At 36.0% G+C, this 17,352-nt stretch overlaps 1 protein-coding gene across 2 annotated transcripts; it reads left to right on the top strand.

Moving 5' to 3' along the window:
• The first annotated feature begins 4,371 nt into the window (after window positions 1-4,371).
• Window positions 4,372-16,481, top strand: slc25a14 (solute carrier family 25 member 14). 2 transcript variants are annotated; one of them, XM_067491911.1, is made up of 9 exons: window positions 4,372-4,543; window positions 5,109-5,213; window positions 6,194-6,332; window positions 7,121-7,215; window positions 9,527-9,612; window positions 9,903-9,998; window positions 11,084-11,208; window positions 11,388-11,601; window positions 12,150-16,481. In XM_067491911.1, exons 2-9 carry the CDS (start codon window positions 5,150-5,152, stop codon window positions 12,189-12,191), a joined length of 861 nt encoding a protein of 286 aa, XP_067348012.1. In that variant the 5' UTR covers window positions 4,372-4,543; window positions 5,109-5,149; the 3' UTR covers window positions 12,192-16,481. The 2 variants fall into 2 exon arrangements, with proteins under 2 accessions (XP_067348012.1, XP_067348010.1); XM_067491909.1 differs by lacking the exon at window positions 4,372-4,543 and having other exon boundaries at window positions 4,579-5,213.
• The last annotated feature ends 871 nt before the right edge of the window (window positions 16,482-17,352 follow it).

The following is a 17,352-nucleotide window of genomic DNA, read 5'->3' as shown; positions in this document are numbered from 1 at the left end:
CTCTCAAGGACATGTTCAAGGAGTAACAATACAGACAATATGAAACTTACAAATATCACACAAGGAAAAGGGAAAATAAACTACAGACAATGTAAGAGTGGCCTAAAGACAGCAGACCCAAGTGCAGTGTGTGGCTGTTCCAACATAATTACGTGTGTACTTAAAGTGCAGTGTGTGGGTTTTTGTGTGGGTTTTCAGACTATAGTGCTCTATAGTGACTGCCAGAGGGCGCTACAGAGAGAATGTAAGTTGAATTTATTCTGAGAATTTTGGAAAAATATCTACTGCTCAAATATTCACTATGTTCATACGTTATTATGTTTTGCTTTTTAGATAATAAAGCTACTGCCATCACAGTAATAGTTTGAAAATTTAAAAAACTTGGTAGAAGACTTTCCTCAAAGGAAAACTGATTTATCTGAATGTGCCAACACTGACCATTGTTTTCACACCTTCTCTAACTAACAAGCTCTGATCAGAGGACCTGAGATTTCTACTAATGAAATGCAGTAGCTGCAGTAGCTCCCTAATATAGGCAGGTGCCTGACCAAACTGGGCTCTTAATATAATCAAGCATTTTAAACTGGATTTTGAATATGATTAGAAGCCAGAGTAAAGAGATCAAGTGAAATGTTACATTAGATCTTTTTTAAGATTTTGTTAGGAGCTATGCTGCAGAATCAGTGATCCTTACTAAATCAGTATAACAGAGATTACAATGATTAAATGATTGAATCAATGAAAATTATTAAATCAACATATCGACAATCATCTCTAATTGAGTTTTGGACATTATAGGCCAGAGCACAGTACATACAATGTACATTAATTGGTAAAAACGTGAAAGAGCCAAAGAATTCATATCCTGGTCAAGCTAAAATGTCAATATTAACACCTAACTCACGAACACTAAGTTTAAGTAAAAATGAAGAAAATTAAGATTATCTTTTACCTTCTGGGCAAAACCAGCTGGGTTTTTAGTGTATTTTGTCAGATTTTAGTTGTAAAACAATAATCAGCATCAAGGCTTTAATAGAAGTGATTAGAAGGCTTAAATAAGAAATAGAATTGTTACCTGCATAAAAATAGTAAAATACAGTTTATACATTTATAGTAAGTTAGTTAGTTATACGCAGTTAGTTAGAAGAAAGGAGGAAGCACGTACAAAACCAATGAGATAGGACCCAGGACAGAACCCTGAGAGTTTTCTTAGGGAAGTGCCTGGGCTAATGAATCATAGTTTTTAATTGTATCTTAAAAACTCAGTGTTAAGAGGAAAACCACTCCAGGAATGAACGAGGGATACCAACACACCATCCAAATTTCTTAGCTGGGGATTCACTGTGTCAAAAGCAGTATGGAGGTCCAGTACAGCACAGTTTCACCAGGTTCAATATGAGTCCATAGTGACCTGTGAGGAAAGATCCTCCCCCCCAAAACACACACACAATGTAGGGAGGTTATTCATCCCTGCTAGACCTTTCACTGCCTTTCAAAACAAAGTGTGGGTCAGCAGTATTTGTGTGCAGTGCCCAGCAGCAGCCAGGGAGCCTGAATCCTGTTTACACCTTTGCAGAGCCATCCTCCATTCGCTGTGACTGATTCTTATAACTCCACTTGTTATTGGGATTTGGTTTGAAGAAGCATCTGAGTGTTTTTCGCCAAAGCAAGAAGTTTTCTAGTTTTGGAAGCTTAAGCAGCCAGGAAACAGCCCTTCTGGGCAGGACTGTTAAGGTGATAATAATGATGATGGTGATGGTTTTCACAGTGATGTGTGATTTTCAACAGAAGCAATATATTGTTCCACATCAATGTGGCCTGCAGCAGAGTTTGAGTTGTGCCCGTGGTCTTCCTGTTGTCCTTGTTTCATGACATGTACTGAACAGATAGTAATATATTTCAGACTTTTTTTTCTCCGCTCAAAGCAGACACAGTTCTTCTTATGTCAATCTGACTGATAACATTGCAAGAGATTATTCTAGACTTCACAAAACAACAGTTTCTTACTATATGCCTAGGGTTTGAAAGAATTCTTAGACAAACATTATTTGAAAACAGTTATTTAAACGCTTCATTTTAAATAGTCAGGTCCTATATTATTGTGTCATATAGTGCATTGTCATAGACATTTTTATTTGACTTTGGGTTAATTCTGTAGCCATTTTGTCCATATCTGTTAAAAAAAAGCATGACAAGAGATGTTGATAACTTAAGGGTGTAGCCAGATTTAAAAGAAATTGTTATTTAAAAATATATATATATATTTCTTTTAAATCTGGCTACACCAGATAAAGTGACAGCAGTAAAACAGATTGTCTTTGTGATTCCTTCAGATCGAAGATGTCTTTAAAGCGACGGCTGCTGTCCATGTTGTTGTGCTGTGTTTACTGCGTGGCTTCGCTCTTCTGCCTCCACCCAAAGCGCCACAACTGCTTCTCTGTCGGAGCCCAGTGAGTTTGTGTGTATTAAAACAAACATAAAAGAACCTTTATTTATACTGAATTACAATCTAGATACCTAGAGTCTAAGTAAAAGGTTTAGGCAAAATAAATTTGAGTAATGTCTAATACCCCTAATGTTGACTCAGTCAATGGTTTTTCACCACTTTTTCTGTGCTGTCAGTATTCTTCCTTTTCCCTCTCTGCTGCCATTTCTCTTAAGTCACTGCCCCCCTTATCATTCCTCTCTTACTCTCACTTGCATTCCCCTCTCTTAGGAACCTGTTGTCAGTCATCCAGCAGTTTTACCAGCGTGTCATAAGGCAGCTGCGCACCACTCCATAGTCAACAGCACTTCTTGTGTTTGAACCAGTCACCCTAACAGTCTGTCCTGTTGCTGCAACCTGTTGTCAAACATGCCTTTGGACAGCCAGTTAAAAATAAAAAGAAGAAACAGAAGAAGAGAGACCTTCCCTGTGTTCACTGCTGCATTTCTCTGGCATTATATTTATAATTTATTCAAATATATGTAAAATGGGTTTTTTTGCTACGATTATTGCTAACATAGTGGATATTTGCTGTGCATGAATGAGGCAGAAGGGGCATGAACAGTCCTCTTTATAATTTAATAATAAGATCTTACCTCTCTTCTCTTTACTGCATGTTGAAGAAGATGCAGTAAAGAAATTGGCTCATAATCATAAGGTTGCTATTTAAAATGTCTGCTCTACAGAAAAAAACTGTCAGACTGTATGTTTAGAAGCAAGAAATTATTACCTTTCTTAACAGCTACAAAACACTTATTCATGTGGATCTGCCTAATTGTGGGAATTGAATGCTGTTCATAGTGAGCTTGTAACAAACATAAAGGTGTTTGTGGGTCAAAGATTTTCAGAAAACCTACATAGACTCCAGGACAATTAGAGTCAGATCACCCGAACCAAAATCTGATCACCCGAACCAAAATCTGATCAGCCCCAAAAGAAAGAGTATTAGTAGCAGAACATTCCTTTGAAAGCACTTCACAACTTAAAGGGCTGTGAAAACTAAATCACATCAAATGTTCTTACTTATATACAGAAGTACCAGACCAGTGGAAAGACTATTGATATATATATATATATATATATATATATATATATATATATATATATATATATATATATATATATAGTCTTTGAGATACATCTGACATTTTTAGCTCTATATTAAAGATCCAGCAAAAAAATGACTTCTCAAAAACAGAATTTGTTTTTGTAGCGTGTAATTTTAATCAAAATGTTTCAACTGAGTGAATGTGTTATGCTGCCTAGAATATATTTCACAGCAAATGTTAAAACATTAGGCTAGTTTTCCATTGAGGTGATATACCAGACGACTAAATCTTTAATTTCTATTTCTTTCTGCCATTAGTCCTTAAGCTGACTGGAAACCATAAAAACCAATAAAACAAAATACATGTTCTTAAACAAGTCTGTCATGTTGTGTGGCATCTAGACATCTGTCATTCTGTGTGGTTATTTTATTCTATATTTTTGTTTAAGCATAACGAATAAACTACATAGTACTCTATAATCATTGTGCAGCAAGACAATGATACAAAACATACAGTTAGAGCCATAAAAAACTATCCTTAGTGACATAAACATGGAGCCTGCAACACATAATTTGGCATGCAGAGCTCGGATCCTGAAGTCATCCTGAGATTACATTTACAAACAGATTAATGTGAGACTGTGGGAACAAATGAGAACTGGCAGTATTTTAAAGACAAAGAGGCAAGAAAACAAATATTGATTCGGCTTTTTTGAAACATTTTTCATTTTAATTTAAAACTGTTTAAACCACGCAAAGTACATTGTTATTCCCTTTTAAGTGCCATAATTAGTTTATTTTGAAAGTATTACGGAAATCCTGTTGTTACCCTCGTGCCCGTTCTTGACGTTAGCTGAAATGGGAAGGTAACAGCGGGCGAGAAGTTTTCTGCTTGCACTTTGCCAAAGTCAAGCCACACACATGTCATAAATAATGGAAAACCAAGTTTTATAGCAGGTCGCAGATATTATCCACACCGCAGAAACGTGACTTCTCGGCTGCATGTAACGGTAACTATTTGCTAATCGGTAACCTCGCTAACAAGCGGTCTAGTAATTTCCATTAGTGTTTGGTGTTAGCTTAGCTGTAGCCATCTGCTCTACGCTGTTAGAAACAGTTGGAGCGGCCTCTTCTGTAAAAAAAAAAAAATCGCGTTCTTCTGTTATTAATTGTATAATAAGCAGACTAATTTAACTGTACTTTATCAAATAAGTAGCGTCAATGGTGAGTGTATGATTACCGCTAAGGGTAATAAATAAGTTTATTTAATTCTCGTGACACTGTTTCTGTCACTCATGGTTTGCCCTTCCCGGCAAACCATCCAATTGAAGCGCCTAATAGTTTGATTGAAAGTTCTCACAGCCAATAAGCAACCTCACAACGAAGACGATGGCTCTCTTAGCGGTCTTCGACACAGCGGGCGTCTCTTTCCGGCGCAATATGCTGGGATGCTGATGCTGAGGACTCTCGTTGATCTGTAGCATCTTTGGATCTGAATGTTTCTCGACATGTTGTATTGTCTGAAGTTGCAGCACTGTGTTGACCTCTGTCTGGGCTGCCTACTCTTGTTTTTAGCGGGGCTGCAGCAGGTGGAAGCAGCCGCCGCCGCCACGGACATGTCCAACTTAAACTGGAAGCCGTTCATCTATGGAGGGATGGCCTCGATTGTCGCAGAATTCGGTACGTGATGCACCACAATGTGCAGAGGCAGGTCATCATTTTTACCAAGGGTTTATACGGTCTTATGTCCATTAGTAACAATGCATGTTTTATGCAAATAGTGTTTTACATTTCCAGAACGTGCAGCTGTAAGAAAATGTAACATCACTATCTGCTGAGAGATGGTAGCACTGGCCTAAAAAGGGGAATGATGCATCCACCTAGATAAATATCAAGGCTACATGGTGCACATTTTATGTATTGTCCTGCAACTGCAGGGCACATAATTCATTAAGTTGGTGTTCATTTAGATTGTTGAAACACATTGCCACTCCTAAAATTATAATATGCACAATACAAAATAGTCAGCTACTTTGAGAACAGCAGTTGGCCGGGCAGTTTCACGATGTCAGATGTTGTTATTTTTGAGTCACAGAGTTAGGCACCTGTTTTTCTAAAACTTTATTTGGATGTTCTTCTGAAAGTACATTGCAATTCATTTAACTTATCTGATCTGAGCAAAATTGAAAAGTTTATTGATATATTTAGACTTTGTATTATATTTTTGTACATCATTTGTGCCGTCCTTCTGTTACATTTCACCGCTTTTACAGTTCAGAATCACAGGTCAGCTTATCCCAACTGTTACTGGGTGAGAGTCAGGGTACATCATGGACCAGTTGCCAATCTATCTCCCAGAGCCAACACACAGAGACATACACAGACAGACAACAATTCATGCTCACAATCAAACCTACTAGAGGTTTAGAGTCAACCTTAAAAAAGAAAAAGCTGCATTAGAATGACAACTGTTAAGAGGTTTAAAATGCATCATATCGTTTTAGGTCCCATACCTTTTTACATACTCTATTGCTTTATTAATGAAAAGAAAAAGGTTTTAATGTTTTGCAAACATATTAAAGAGCTGCTTCTTCCATTCCAACATTACTCCACCACCTTAAATTTTAGTTTTGATGTTATTTACTTTTTTTTCTTCTCAGGGACATTTCCCATTGACCTAACCAAGACACGGCTACAGGTCCAGGGTCAGTCCCAGTATACAGAGGTCCGCTACAGAGGCATGTTCCATGCCCTCTTCAGGATTGGCAAAGAGGAGGGAATCCGGGCACTATATTCTGGGTATAGAACAGGTTCTTATAAATGTCTGCAAAAAACATGTTCTTTGTATACCCACAATTTGGCAACCATTATAGTTTTCACTATCAGAAAGGGTGCCACAATATAATCAGTTTTAGAGGTTATGGGAACAACCGCTGTGAAATTTAACTCAGACCTTTATACACTTAAAAATTACCACCAATGAGATTAACAGTACTCACTGAGCAATTTAAATTAATTGGACCAGAACTTCTATTTGAGCATGGATTTCTTCTTGACCATGTTGTTATGTTATTTTATGTAAATACTTTTGCTATAAAAAGGGGAAAGATAGCTTTTGAATAAACTCATTGTGCTGTTAAGTAAATCTAGTTTAGCACTACTTCAGGCTACATGCTTGTTATATGCACTATGCTGTTGGAAATGGTATGTGTTCAATACAGTGTGCAGCACATGCTCATGCAGCTTTTAAACTTTGCGGGTTAAACTGGGTTAAACTGTTATATTGCTGAAATCAACTACAGATTTGAAAGAAGTCCAGTGGCATTCCACTTTCTGTCTGGATAAGAATGTGTATTATTAATTAACTTTTAAATCAGTGGGTGTGATACAGGTAGCTCATCTCTGCTTTTGATAATGTGCATTAAGCTTGGATTTCACACTCCACTGAGATTTTGGGGATTTGCATCATGAGCCACATATTGAAATATGGGTAAAAACAATTCATGATTAGTGCTCCTTCCTTTTCTGCATCTGCCTTGTGTTTACCTGAAGGGTGAATGTTAAATTTATTTTACCTGTCCTCTCAGGATTTCCCCTGCCCTTTTGAGGCAGGCTTCCTATGGGACAATCAAGATAGGAACCTACAACTCGCTGAAAAGGCTGTTTGTCACTCGTCCAGAAGGTGGGTGTCACTACTGTTTTCACTGCATCTCTTACATTTTTGCCAGGCTTTCTTATAAATAATTTCATCTTAAGGGTATTGACTTACTCTTAACAAACAGAGAAGTAAGAGCTTCACAGAAACCAGCTGAAAGCAAAGAAAACAGCTGAGCTTTGCTGCTGGCCTAACAATGGAATACATACTGTGATTTGAATGTTGACAACAAACAGCGCCTTATGTAAAATTTAGACCTGTTTTTATACTGCCTCTGAACCAGGGCTGATGCAATCTGATACAAAAGTACAGTATGTTTTGTCTATAAGAATTATTCCTAAGCGTACATTTCCAGAATATTGTGTATATAACTTGCTCATTCTGAGATTCTCTCAGTTGTTTCCCCTCTGTTTTGACTCAAAAGAATATTTGTGCCTCAAAAAGAAAGAATCCTTGCAGGAGTTTTCTGCTCTTTTATATATTTGGACACTTTGCAAGCATATTGGATGTTTTGGTGCTAGGTGAGTTCTGATTACAATGCAGATATGGGTAAAGTGAGTATATTATATTCGTGTGTTTTAAATTGCTTCTTGTATAGTGTTTATGGACAGTTAAGCTCAGTTCAGAGCTCAGAATTTGGCACTGAAAATAAATATAGTCATAGTCTTACACTTGCACTCATCTTTACCAACACATTTTTATTGAATAGATTTCATTGCACAGCAGCAATACTCTTTGTTCCTTTGAGTGTATTACTGTACAGATCGCACCAACAAAAAGTGGTTTAGCTGCATGGAAGCAGAGTCATTGTATTAACCTACCATCCCTTATTTGCAAGGTAAATAAGAGATATAGAAGGGAGAGGAGGAACAGGAACAATGAGGGTGAGTCAGGCAACATTCACACTGAACCTTCTATCTGACATAGAAGTGATATTTTACAGTTTCAAACACAACACTGAATTTATTTCATGGATATGCAAGAGAAAAGTAAATCATTACTGATTGTAAAAAAAAAACTAAAATAAAATAACCCTTTAAAGAAAGTATCACAAAGAAAAGGAAGCTTTTCAAACGTGAAACGGATTTCTTTAGGTATTGAACTGTTAGACAAATTGAAGATTGTTGGAGGTGTATCTGTGTATGTATAATAGGTATGTAGGTTAAATTTATTAGATTTTGTAGATTCTGTAATGTAAATCTTGCCCATATCTCATTACAAATATTGGATTTACAGTTTCCACCAAGGTGGCCAAATTGTGCAGTTGAAGAAACAGCAGACAGAAATAATATATACCATATTTGGGGCATACTAAAGTAGAGAGAAATAAGATGAGTCAACATTAGAGATAAATATCCCTAAAAACCTAAAAGTGGATCAGTTTTTATTGTGAGCATCTCAAACAATCACTTCATCTTCTGTGTTGACAGGCACAAAGAGCCACTTCAGTTATCAGCCAACATGGGCTTGTGCTACATTTATCAGCGATTGGCTGGCGCCAGCATGATTCTGAGATTCAGGAAGTTTGTGATCACTGGCACTCTCTTTCTTTCTCTATTACCTCTATGTCTGCGTTTTTTTAATTTATTTTATGTTTCCCATTGGTTGGTTCCTTCATTATCTGATACTAACTTTTACCTCACCAACTGCTAAGCTACGGTTCCCTGGTCTCTCCCTCTTCTTCTGGCTCTCTCAATATTTAATAATTAATATTTATTGATATTAGTGTACATAAGTCAGATATCGTTCCGTAGATCAACATAGGAGAAAAAAACAGAGTGGCTGGAAGAAGGAAGGATGAAGCAAAATGTTGTTTATATTTATGACCAGTTTTCCTAAAGGAATAGTTTAGCATTTTGGGAATGTCTGCTTTTTTAATGAACATCATGTCTTTGTGTTAAATACAGGGTTAACTATCTAGCTAACCCTGTATTTAAAATAAGTGATTTACAAGTGATGTAAATAATAATCTTTAATAATATTTAATAATAGATTGTATGAGTCATTGCGTAGGTAAACATAGGAGAAAAGAACTGAGTCACTGGGAGAAGAAGGAAGCTAAAGGGAAGCACTAGAGAACTCATAATGATATAATCTGAAACATTTAAAAATGAAGTTTAAAAAAAATAGCTTCTTACAATATAATGGAGAAGATTATTATCAAAATCCCTTAAAGGCACATGGCTACATAGTATGACACAGCTGTGAAACATAATCATTAATCAAACTCTATGCGGTGCTCTTTTGTGTGCCTGAACTATGTTGCCCAAGATGTCACTAAATCTGACCAAAAAAACCAACTCTGAATAAACAGCATTTTGTGTTTCTTGCATAATAGACGAGACCATGGTCATCAACGTCTTTTGTGGTGTTATTTCTGGAGTTCTGTCTTCATCTCTGGCCAATCCCACTGATGTCCTAAAGGTGATTATTAATGCATAATAATATTTAATTTTGGAAAAGGTTCACTGTAAATGGTTTGATTGACACCAGTAAAATGTGGAAATGATTAATAAAAATATTTTAATTGACGGCTCCAGTATGACCCTGAAACGAGGCACCATAGTCAGTGTTGAGATCCAGTGCCCAAATAAAACTTTAGACTGCGTCTTGCATTAGAATTATTTTGCATTCATTGCATTATTTGAACCTTTTCATTATTTGGTTTTGGTTTTTGCTTGTTTGTTATATTTTTGTTTTTATCTTTGTTCCAGATCAGAATGCAGGCACAAGGCAGCCTGCTTCAAGGCAGCATGATGTCCAACTTTATTAACATCTACCAGACAGAGGGCACCAGAGGACTTTGGAGAGTGGGTGTTGTATTCATTTGAATAAACATGTGGAACTGGCTTGTACATTAAGAGAGAGATGCTGCATTCCAAAATAGTGCTCTGTTTATTACAATAAGGGTTGCTCACTACTTTTCAGTTCTTAAGGCTTTCACATGAATTTTTTGATACATCCTTGATACCGTTTATAATTTTAATGGCAACCAACTTGACACATAAATTAGTAGAAAAAGGAAACTCTTTAAAACAGTAAGAAGACATTGTGGGAAATATAGATATTTCATTTATGTAAAATAGGTGTAGAATTAGATTAAAAGATTGATAACAGTTTCTCATCTATCTGTTAAAAATTATCTTATAAGCAGTCAGTTAGTGTAGTTAGGCATAAAGACTGGACACAGGAAAATAATCTGCCGACAGCTCATGGCTTCACATAATGTATCCTGTTTATACAAAAGTCAAAGTATAAATACTTCAGGGTGGTACTTAACAATCCAAAAAGTGTAAAGAGGTGCTGAGACAGACTATGTGAATATGTGCAGAAAATGTAGCCATTGTCTACTGTAAGTTTCTGCCAGAAGGCAAATATGTGTGTTCCCCAAAGTTGCCAAACTTTATCTTTAAGGAGTACTCTTATATTAAGGCAACATACCCCTGCATTTCCCATGATTTCAGTCACTAGAGCAATTTATCCAGAACTTGTTTAGCTTTAAGCTCTGAGCCAGGAAATGTTTGGGCTTTTGTTCTACAGTCATTAGGGTATATAGAACCTTTCACTTTTTGAATATTTAGCTTTTTTGTAAATACGGTTCTTTTTAAAATCAATAATTACAGCTTCAGATCTTTTTGGATATATCTCTACAAGCTTCTGAAAATGGATTTAGACACATTGTACCATTCATCCTCACAGATCCTCTCAGCCTTCATCAGATTGGATGGAAAGTGAACTGTTATCATCAGGTCTCTCCATAGATGGGATTTCTATTTTAAAATAAATTTATTACTGAGTAAAATGTGTGAAAAGTGAAATGGTCTGATGTCCTTTCATTAATACAATACTGTGATGGTGTTAATATCAGACTGTTCTTTATCCTTCTCTTCTTTAGGGTGTTATTCCCACAGCACAGCGAGCAGCCATTGTGGTTGGGGTGGAACTTCCTGTCTATGACATAACAAAGAAGCACCTACTTCGCTCTGGCCTCATGGGGGACACCATTTTGACACATTTCATGTAGGGTTATTCATTCTTGAAAGTAGTTGTCATGTCACGAGGGGTCATCCTTTTATTGTTATTTGTCCTAAAATAATATTTTTGAAATGATTTAAAAAGTGGGCATTTAAGTTTTGAATCAAGCTCTTTAGCTTTTGGATTTGCCTGTTAAACCTTACCGTGTCTGTGTGTGTGTACAGTTCTAGTTTCACATGTGGGTTGGCTGGTGCACTGGCCTCCAATCCTGTAGACGTGGTCCGGACTCGTATGATGAACCAGCGCGTTTTGTCAGGAAGCCCCACATACAAGGGGACACTGGACGGAGTGATGCAGACATGGAAGAATGAGGGCTTCTTTGCTCTGTATAAGGGATTCTGGCCTAATTGGCTGCGACTGGGACCTTGGAACATCATTGTATCTTTTAAAGCATTCAGACTTAATTCATAGAGGCGTTTATAGTAAAGTTGACAAATTTAATAGAAATCAAAAATTGAAATCTCTCATTTACAAAACTATTGTGTCGAGACAGAGAAGAAATGTATAGCTCCAGAGTTAATCAGCCTGAGATTGGGCTGACTGTCACCTTTCAGCATGGGAACGAAATTAAGCATTCAGCCAAGACAAACCTGAAGTAATTTCAGGAAAAGTCTCTCACTGTCCCTTAGGTAGCTCAGCAAAAGCCATGAGTTAAAGCCTTCCGACCCTCTGTGGACAGACCTGAGGATTACAGTTCAGAGACACTTCCCATCCAGTTTGACAGATATTGAGAGATTCTGTCAGGAAGAATGTGAACTGACCAAACTGAACAGAAGACATGAATTAACTGCAACATTGAATTGCTGAACATAGGTCTAAAATCTCTCTAAATTAAAATTTTCAGTGTTTTATTTTTTTCATAGAGAACCTTAGCCTGTATACTGTTGTAATATGAAACATGACATTTTCTTTAACATGGTCCTCAGTTTTTCATCACCTTCGAGCAGCTGAAGAAACTACCATTTTAACACAAACAGGAAATAGGACCTCAGTGGTCTGCTTAACTGTGTTTGGGTAAGTGGGGCATGAGCCAGCATCTGGAGTTTTGACACCTGTATAATCATAGTCACCTCCAATTCCATACCAATGACACAGTTTCATCCACTCCTGCTTGTCTAAACCGTATGCTGATCTCCAACCCCCCAAGTTTAATTTATTCCTCCTGGTACTTTCATACAGTTTTAAGGACTGTTGGTTTGATGATTACTCTCAACTTCGATCACCTTTGACACCCCCTAGGCAGCTAAATATTATGTTGTATCTAAAGACTATTTCCTTGAGCTGATGGGAAAGACTGTGCACTGGGTGAGGAATCTTGTGGAATCAGGATGACACTTATGAATACTGTATGTGTGTTATGATTTAAGCAGAGGATTCCTACACAGATCTGGAAAACAATGGGGAAATGAACATAATATGTTTAAGCATTGTAGAATATCAGTTCATGACTATTGTATATGGAGAGAAAAAAATTTATTTAAAAATGAATTATGTGTAGGAGCCCTGTATTTTAAGGGTAAAGGCACTGCATGAATCTTGCCAGCAAGATAGCTCAGACTTCATAGTTGAATGTTGAGGAATTGGAAGAGTGGTACAAATGACAAGTTGACTGTTACTGATTTGTTGTTACTGTAGGGCCTAATCAGACAGAAGCATTTTAGCAGGCTGGGGAGGCTTTTTTGTAACTGTTTTCATTGAGAGTGAAGCAATTTGTGCGTGTCTTTGCTCTACGAGCGTGGTGTTTTTTGCAGCATTGCCTTGAACGTGTCCACTTGAAAAAAGTTGAGCAGAAAAGCGTCATTGAAAGACCTGAAGATCCTGACTTACCCTAAAATAAGGCATTTAGTGACCATCATCCAGGCCTGTGATATCTCCCCTTTCTGTTTCATTTATCTATGTGGATCTTTGTTTCTGTGTTCAGTTCAGTAGTTGAGAGCAGCCTCTCACTCTCAACCAGAGCCAGAAAAGCTACACTCCACCTGTCCATTTTGCAGATCTTTACGGAATTTATGAATGTTTATATAAATGTTTAGCTACCTAGCTGTCTTTACTTCACCGATTTGGGTAGCAGTAATTCAATGCTTAGCCATAAACAGTAAAAATAAGAACAGCGCAGCAAGCAGCTAAAAAACATTCTGTATCATTACTGCCCAGTGTGTCCTGAGGCATAGAGGGAATGGTGCCTAATAGCACTCAAAATGAGAGTTTGTGTAAAAAATGATACCCAAAAATATTTTGTGATTTTAGTTTTGGTATGGTGTCACAAATTTGAAGTTGGTCAGTTGCCAGAAATTGAACACTTCAACTTATGCTTGTGTTTAGGGTTTTTTGTTAGGACTTTTGGATATCTGTGATCTTGAGGCACGACTGAAGTTTAACTTGAAACAATAAGAAATCTAAACCAAATCATCTGATGAGAAATAGTAGACATGTTCTACTTTTCTAATTTTTCTGTAAAACATTGATTCCAAGTTTTTTTTCCCCATTATGTGTATATTTTGTTTTCTTGCATCCATAAGCATTCAGTACTGTACAGATTCATTCATACATGGAGGTGGCTGTATTTTATGTTCAGCATGCCTACGTACAGAAATGGATTGAATTGTTGGTGCCATTTCATGGGAAAAACAGAAACACAAATGTTCTCAAAAACTACTTGAAAATGAAAAAGTAATCAAATTCTTCTTACAGATCATCAACAAATCATTTTATATAATATGTCAAAATGAAAAAGGCCCGGACCAAATTCTCAAAAAATAAATGTTATTTTATTGTATTATTAAAGATATTCTGTGAAATCAAAAGCAAAGTCTGAGTTTAGTTACTTTTCTCTTTACTTTTTTTCAGAAAAAAAACCCAGGGTCGTCTTTTTTAATGAAAATGTACCAACAATTTCATCCACATCTGTACATACAATTCCCCGTCCTATTTTTGTATTGTAGCGGAGGTGGGAAAGAGCTGGCATGGCTAGAAAAGTTTCCCTCAATGTCAAATGTTTCTGCCAAACTGGGTTATATTTATGTGCAGAGAATACTTAGAGGTTTAGTTTTTAGTTTCTCTGGTTCCTTGTAAATTTGGATTGTGAGGAATCCCTGCAAATATTTAAGTCAGTGGAGTTAGCAACAAGGAATTCAATAACTTGAACAATAAAATATTTCACTCTTGTGAATCATTCTCCAAACCCAATGCATATAATACAGATCAAATGCGTTATTTAATTTTTTGAACTTTGGAGAATTGTTTAACGACATTATAAAAGTTTTGTAATTGTAATTAGAATTGTACTATGAATTATTTGCAAATACAGGTTTTCCTGTCTTTGAGTTACACAATACAGGACTGCAGCTTCTTCCCCACTTGAACTTATGCTTTAATTGACACATATCACCAAACCTTATTTTATGTCAAATATTATTTAAATATCTTAAGTACTGATTTTTTATTTTATTTTTTTCGAGCTGAAGATATTTTTGCAGAACACAGCAGGCTTTGTAGAGGTCAGTCAAAAGTTTCAAATCTTCATAGCAATTTCTTTGTTAAAATTATCTTAAGACGAGTCATTTTTATCATGCTGTAATGGCACAAATTTGATTATTTCTATCGTGAAAACATCTGCTGTAGACAGTGTTCGATCGTTTTTAATCCCTAATCTGTACAACTGCTGATTTAAGTAGCAGATTGTAAACCACCTTTGCTCATTGCTTAACTTTGGTCATATTATATTTATGATTCAGTGATTGTGGTTTCATGTGCTTTTTGGATTTTTTTTATTATATTTTGTTAAATCAGTGGTGATTCAATCGAAGAAACACTTTTTGTATTGATCCTGCGGAATCTTTTCGTTGGTGCTGTTTGCAGCTGTTACTACTGTGACATCCAAATCTTTCAACAAGTCACAGCACTTTTAGTTTGTGTCACTTTTTGTTTTACCATTTTGATTCTGCAGCTCAGAACACAGCTTAGCCTTTTAATACTGAAGAGTTGTGCTGACTCACAGGACACATTAGAGTTTGATTGGATGTTAAACTTTTGATAACAGCATGTTGGGAAAATGTGTGTCAAGGTGTTCAGTCTGTTTCTGCTTTTCTACTAGATGTGGTGTAAAGATATTTTAATACAGCCCTGAAGGGAATGTTTCAATCTTAGAGCTTTATATTTTGAACACCTGATGTGTTAAACTGTGCTCATGTTGTTCCTCTGACTGTTCTATGGGCTTTGCAATGTTCCTTTATTGTTCGTAGTCTGTGCTGAAGTTTAAATGTAAAGATTCAAATTATCTCAGTGTAGGTTTTTTTTTTTTTTTTTGGTTACCTCAGTTGTTGTGTTTTCCTGAGCCATTTAAACCGTCCACAAAGTGTTTTTCATAGCAGTAAACCACATTTAATTTCACCTGTAAAACTTCCTTTTCTGTTAACCATGTGTCTGTTCTAATTAGACTGGCTTGACATTTAATCAGCTTATGGAATAACTTGAACGATTCATTTATGGGTGCAGAGTAGTATCTGAATATTAGGTCAATCATAGGATTATGTTCAGGACTAAGACTGTGATGCAGCTGCACCATGTCGGGTCATCATATACATCTGAATCATAGTTTTAACTCGCTTTGCAACTGACCATAACAATGAGTTGATTAGTTAAACAGTATGCACATGTTAACTACAGTTTCATTTATCAAGCAAAAATGCAAAAAATGACTGGTTCTTGATGCTCTTCTGTTAAAGTTTGCAGGTTTTATTTGATTTTAATCATAGTAGCCTAAATTTCTTTGAGGCTTAAACAAGATAAGGGACTTAAGGATTTTATCTTTGGGTTCTTCAAAATTCTGTTGGACTTTTTTTTGGGACATTTACCAAATTATGACTTATTGTATTATAAATTAAAACAAAAGTAGTCAGTTTTAGCTCCAGTAGTCTTTGGTTTGCAGCATAAATTGCAAACTTTTAGATAGTGGTTCAGAACCAGTTTGAATGTTTACAACATTTTCAGATTTATTCATATTACTGTGGACATTATTGAACAAGATCTATTGTTTGGTTGTATTTTGTTTGTTTGTTTGTTTGTTTGTTTTTTGGTATCTGCCTGCCTGTAAATTGTTCTCATAAATTACAATAATTTCCACAACATAAGTGTATATTTAAATATGATTTTTGTCTTTGAAATAATCATGAAATGGAATTCAAACTGTTGTTTGGATTGAATAGAATTTAATTTACCTCTGCCATTGATTTGGAATGTGGAGAAGCAGCACGTTATTATTATTTAAAAAAAAAAAAAAAAAACGTTTTATTTATATTTGTTAATATATGGACCTAGTGCCTCAGTGGTAGAGCTTCAGGTTGGGATGCAGAAGGCCACAGGTTTGAATCCCACCCAACCACGTGTGGCTTCACTCAGCCATGAAGGGCCCCCTTGGTAGGAAGGGCATCCGGTGTAAAAACTCAGGCCAAATCAACGTGCGGAACACATTCTGCTGTGGTGACCCCTGAAGGGACAAGCCGAAAGCCCACCAAAAAGTTTTAAACATTTAAATGAACTGACCTGTTTAGCATGGTACATTTATTTACTTTGTCTGTAATGTTAAATAAACTGTCCACAGCCTTGTTTTCTTCTGTTTTCAATCTGAATGTCCTTTAAACTCTTTTTGTGTTTGGGTTGTAAAAGTTTTTCTTTGGCAAATAGTTTTAAAAAATGTTTTAAACGTATGCTGAATTGCATCTTTTTTGAATTCTGCTATTTTTTTTTTTGACCTTAGAATAAAGCATCTATTTATTTGTTTTTGTGCTTAGTCAACCTGAATACAGTTCAGCTGATGAAGCTGTTTTTTATTCCTCCTATGATTTTTAGAAAGTATTTAATGCAAATGCTGATGTCTTTTTGTTTTGTTTTTTTATTCTTTGTGCTTTAGGTTGAACTGTTACCTAGTACTTTAAGGCAACTACATTAACAAGTTCTCACTTATTTGCCTAATACCATGTTCTATTCACCACTAATCATGGACTTCACAGTGATCAAATTAAGACAGTCCATTTTTAAGTAGCTTAACATTTGCACATTTGCTTCAAATTTTGTGTATATGTGTAAATTGTTAGAATATGTGTATTCTAACAATTTCTAGCAGCTAGAAAC

Source organism: Channa argus, chromosome 22, assembly GCF_033026475.1.
Source record: "Channa argus isolate prfri chromosome 22, Channa argus male v1.0, whole genome shotgun sequence".
Classification (NCBI taxonomy): Eukaryota; Metazoa; Chordata; class Actinopteri; order Anabantiformes; family Channidae; genus Channa; species Channa argus.
The sequence above is the reverse complement of the archived record's forward strand: the minus strand, read 5'-3'. Positions and strand labels throughout refer to the sequence as shown.

Excerpts from the sequence above, each read along its gene's own strand:
- slc25a14 (XM_067491909.1), top strand. The coding sequence starts at position 5,030 with ATGTTTCTCGACATGTTGTATTGTCTGAAGTTGCAGCACTGTGTTGAC. Across the intron at positions 9,613-9,902 it reads ATCCCACTGATGTCCTAAAG|ATCAGAATGCAGGCACAAGG; the intron begins GTGATTATTAAT and ends TCTTTGTTCCAG. Across the intron at positions 11,602-12,149 it reads TGGGACCTTGGAACATCATT|TTTTTCATCACCTTCGAGCA; the intron begins GTATCTTTTAAA and ends CATGGTCCTCAG.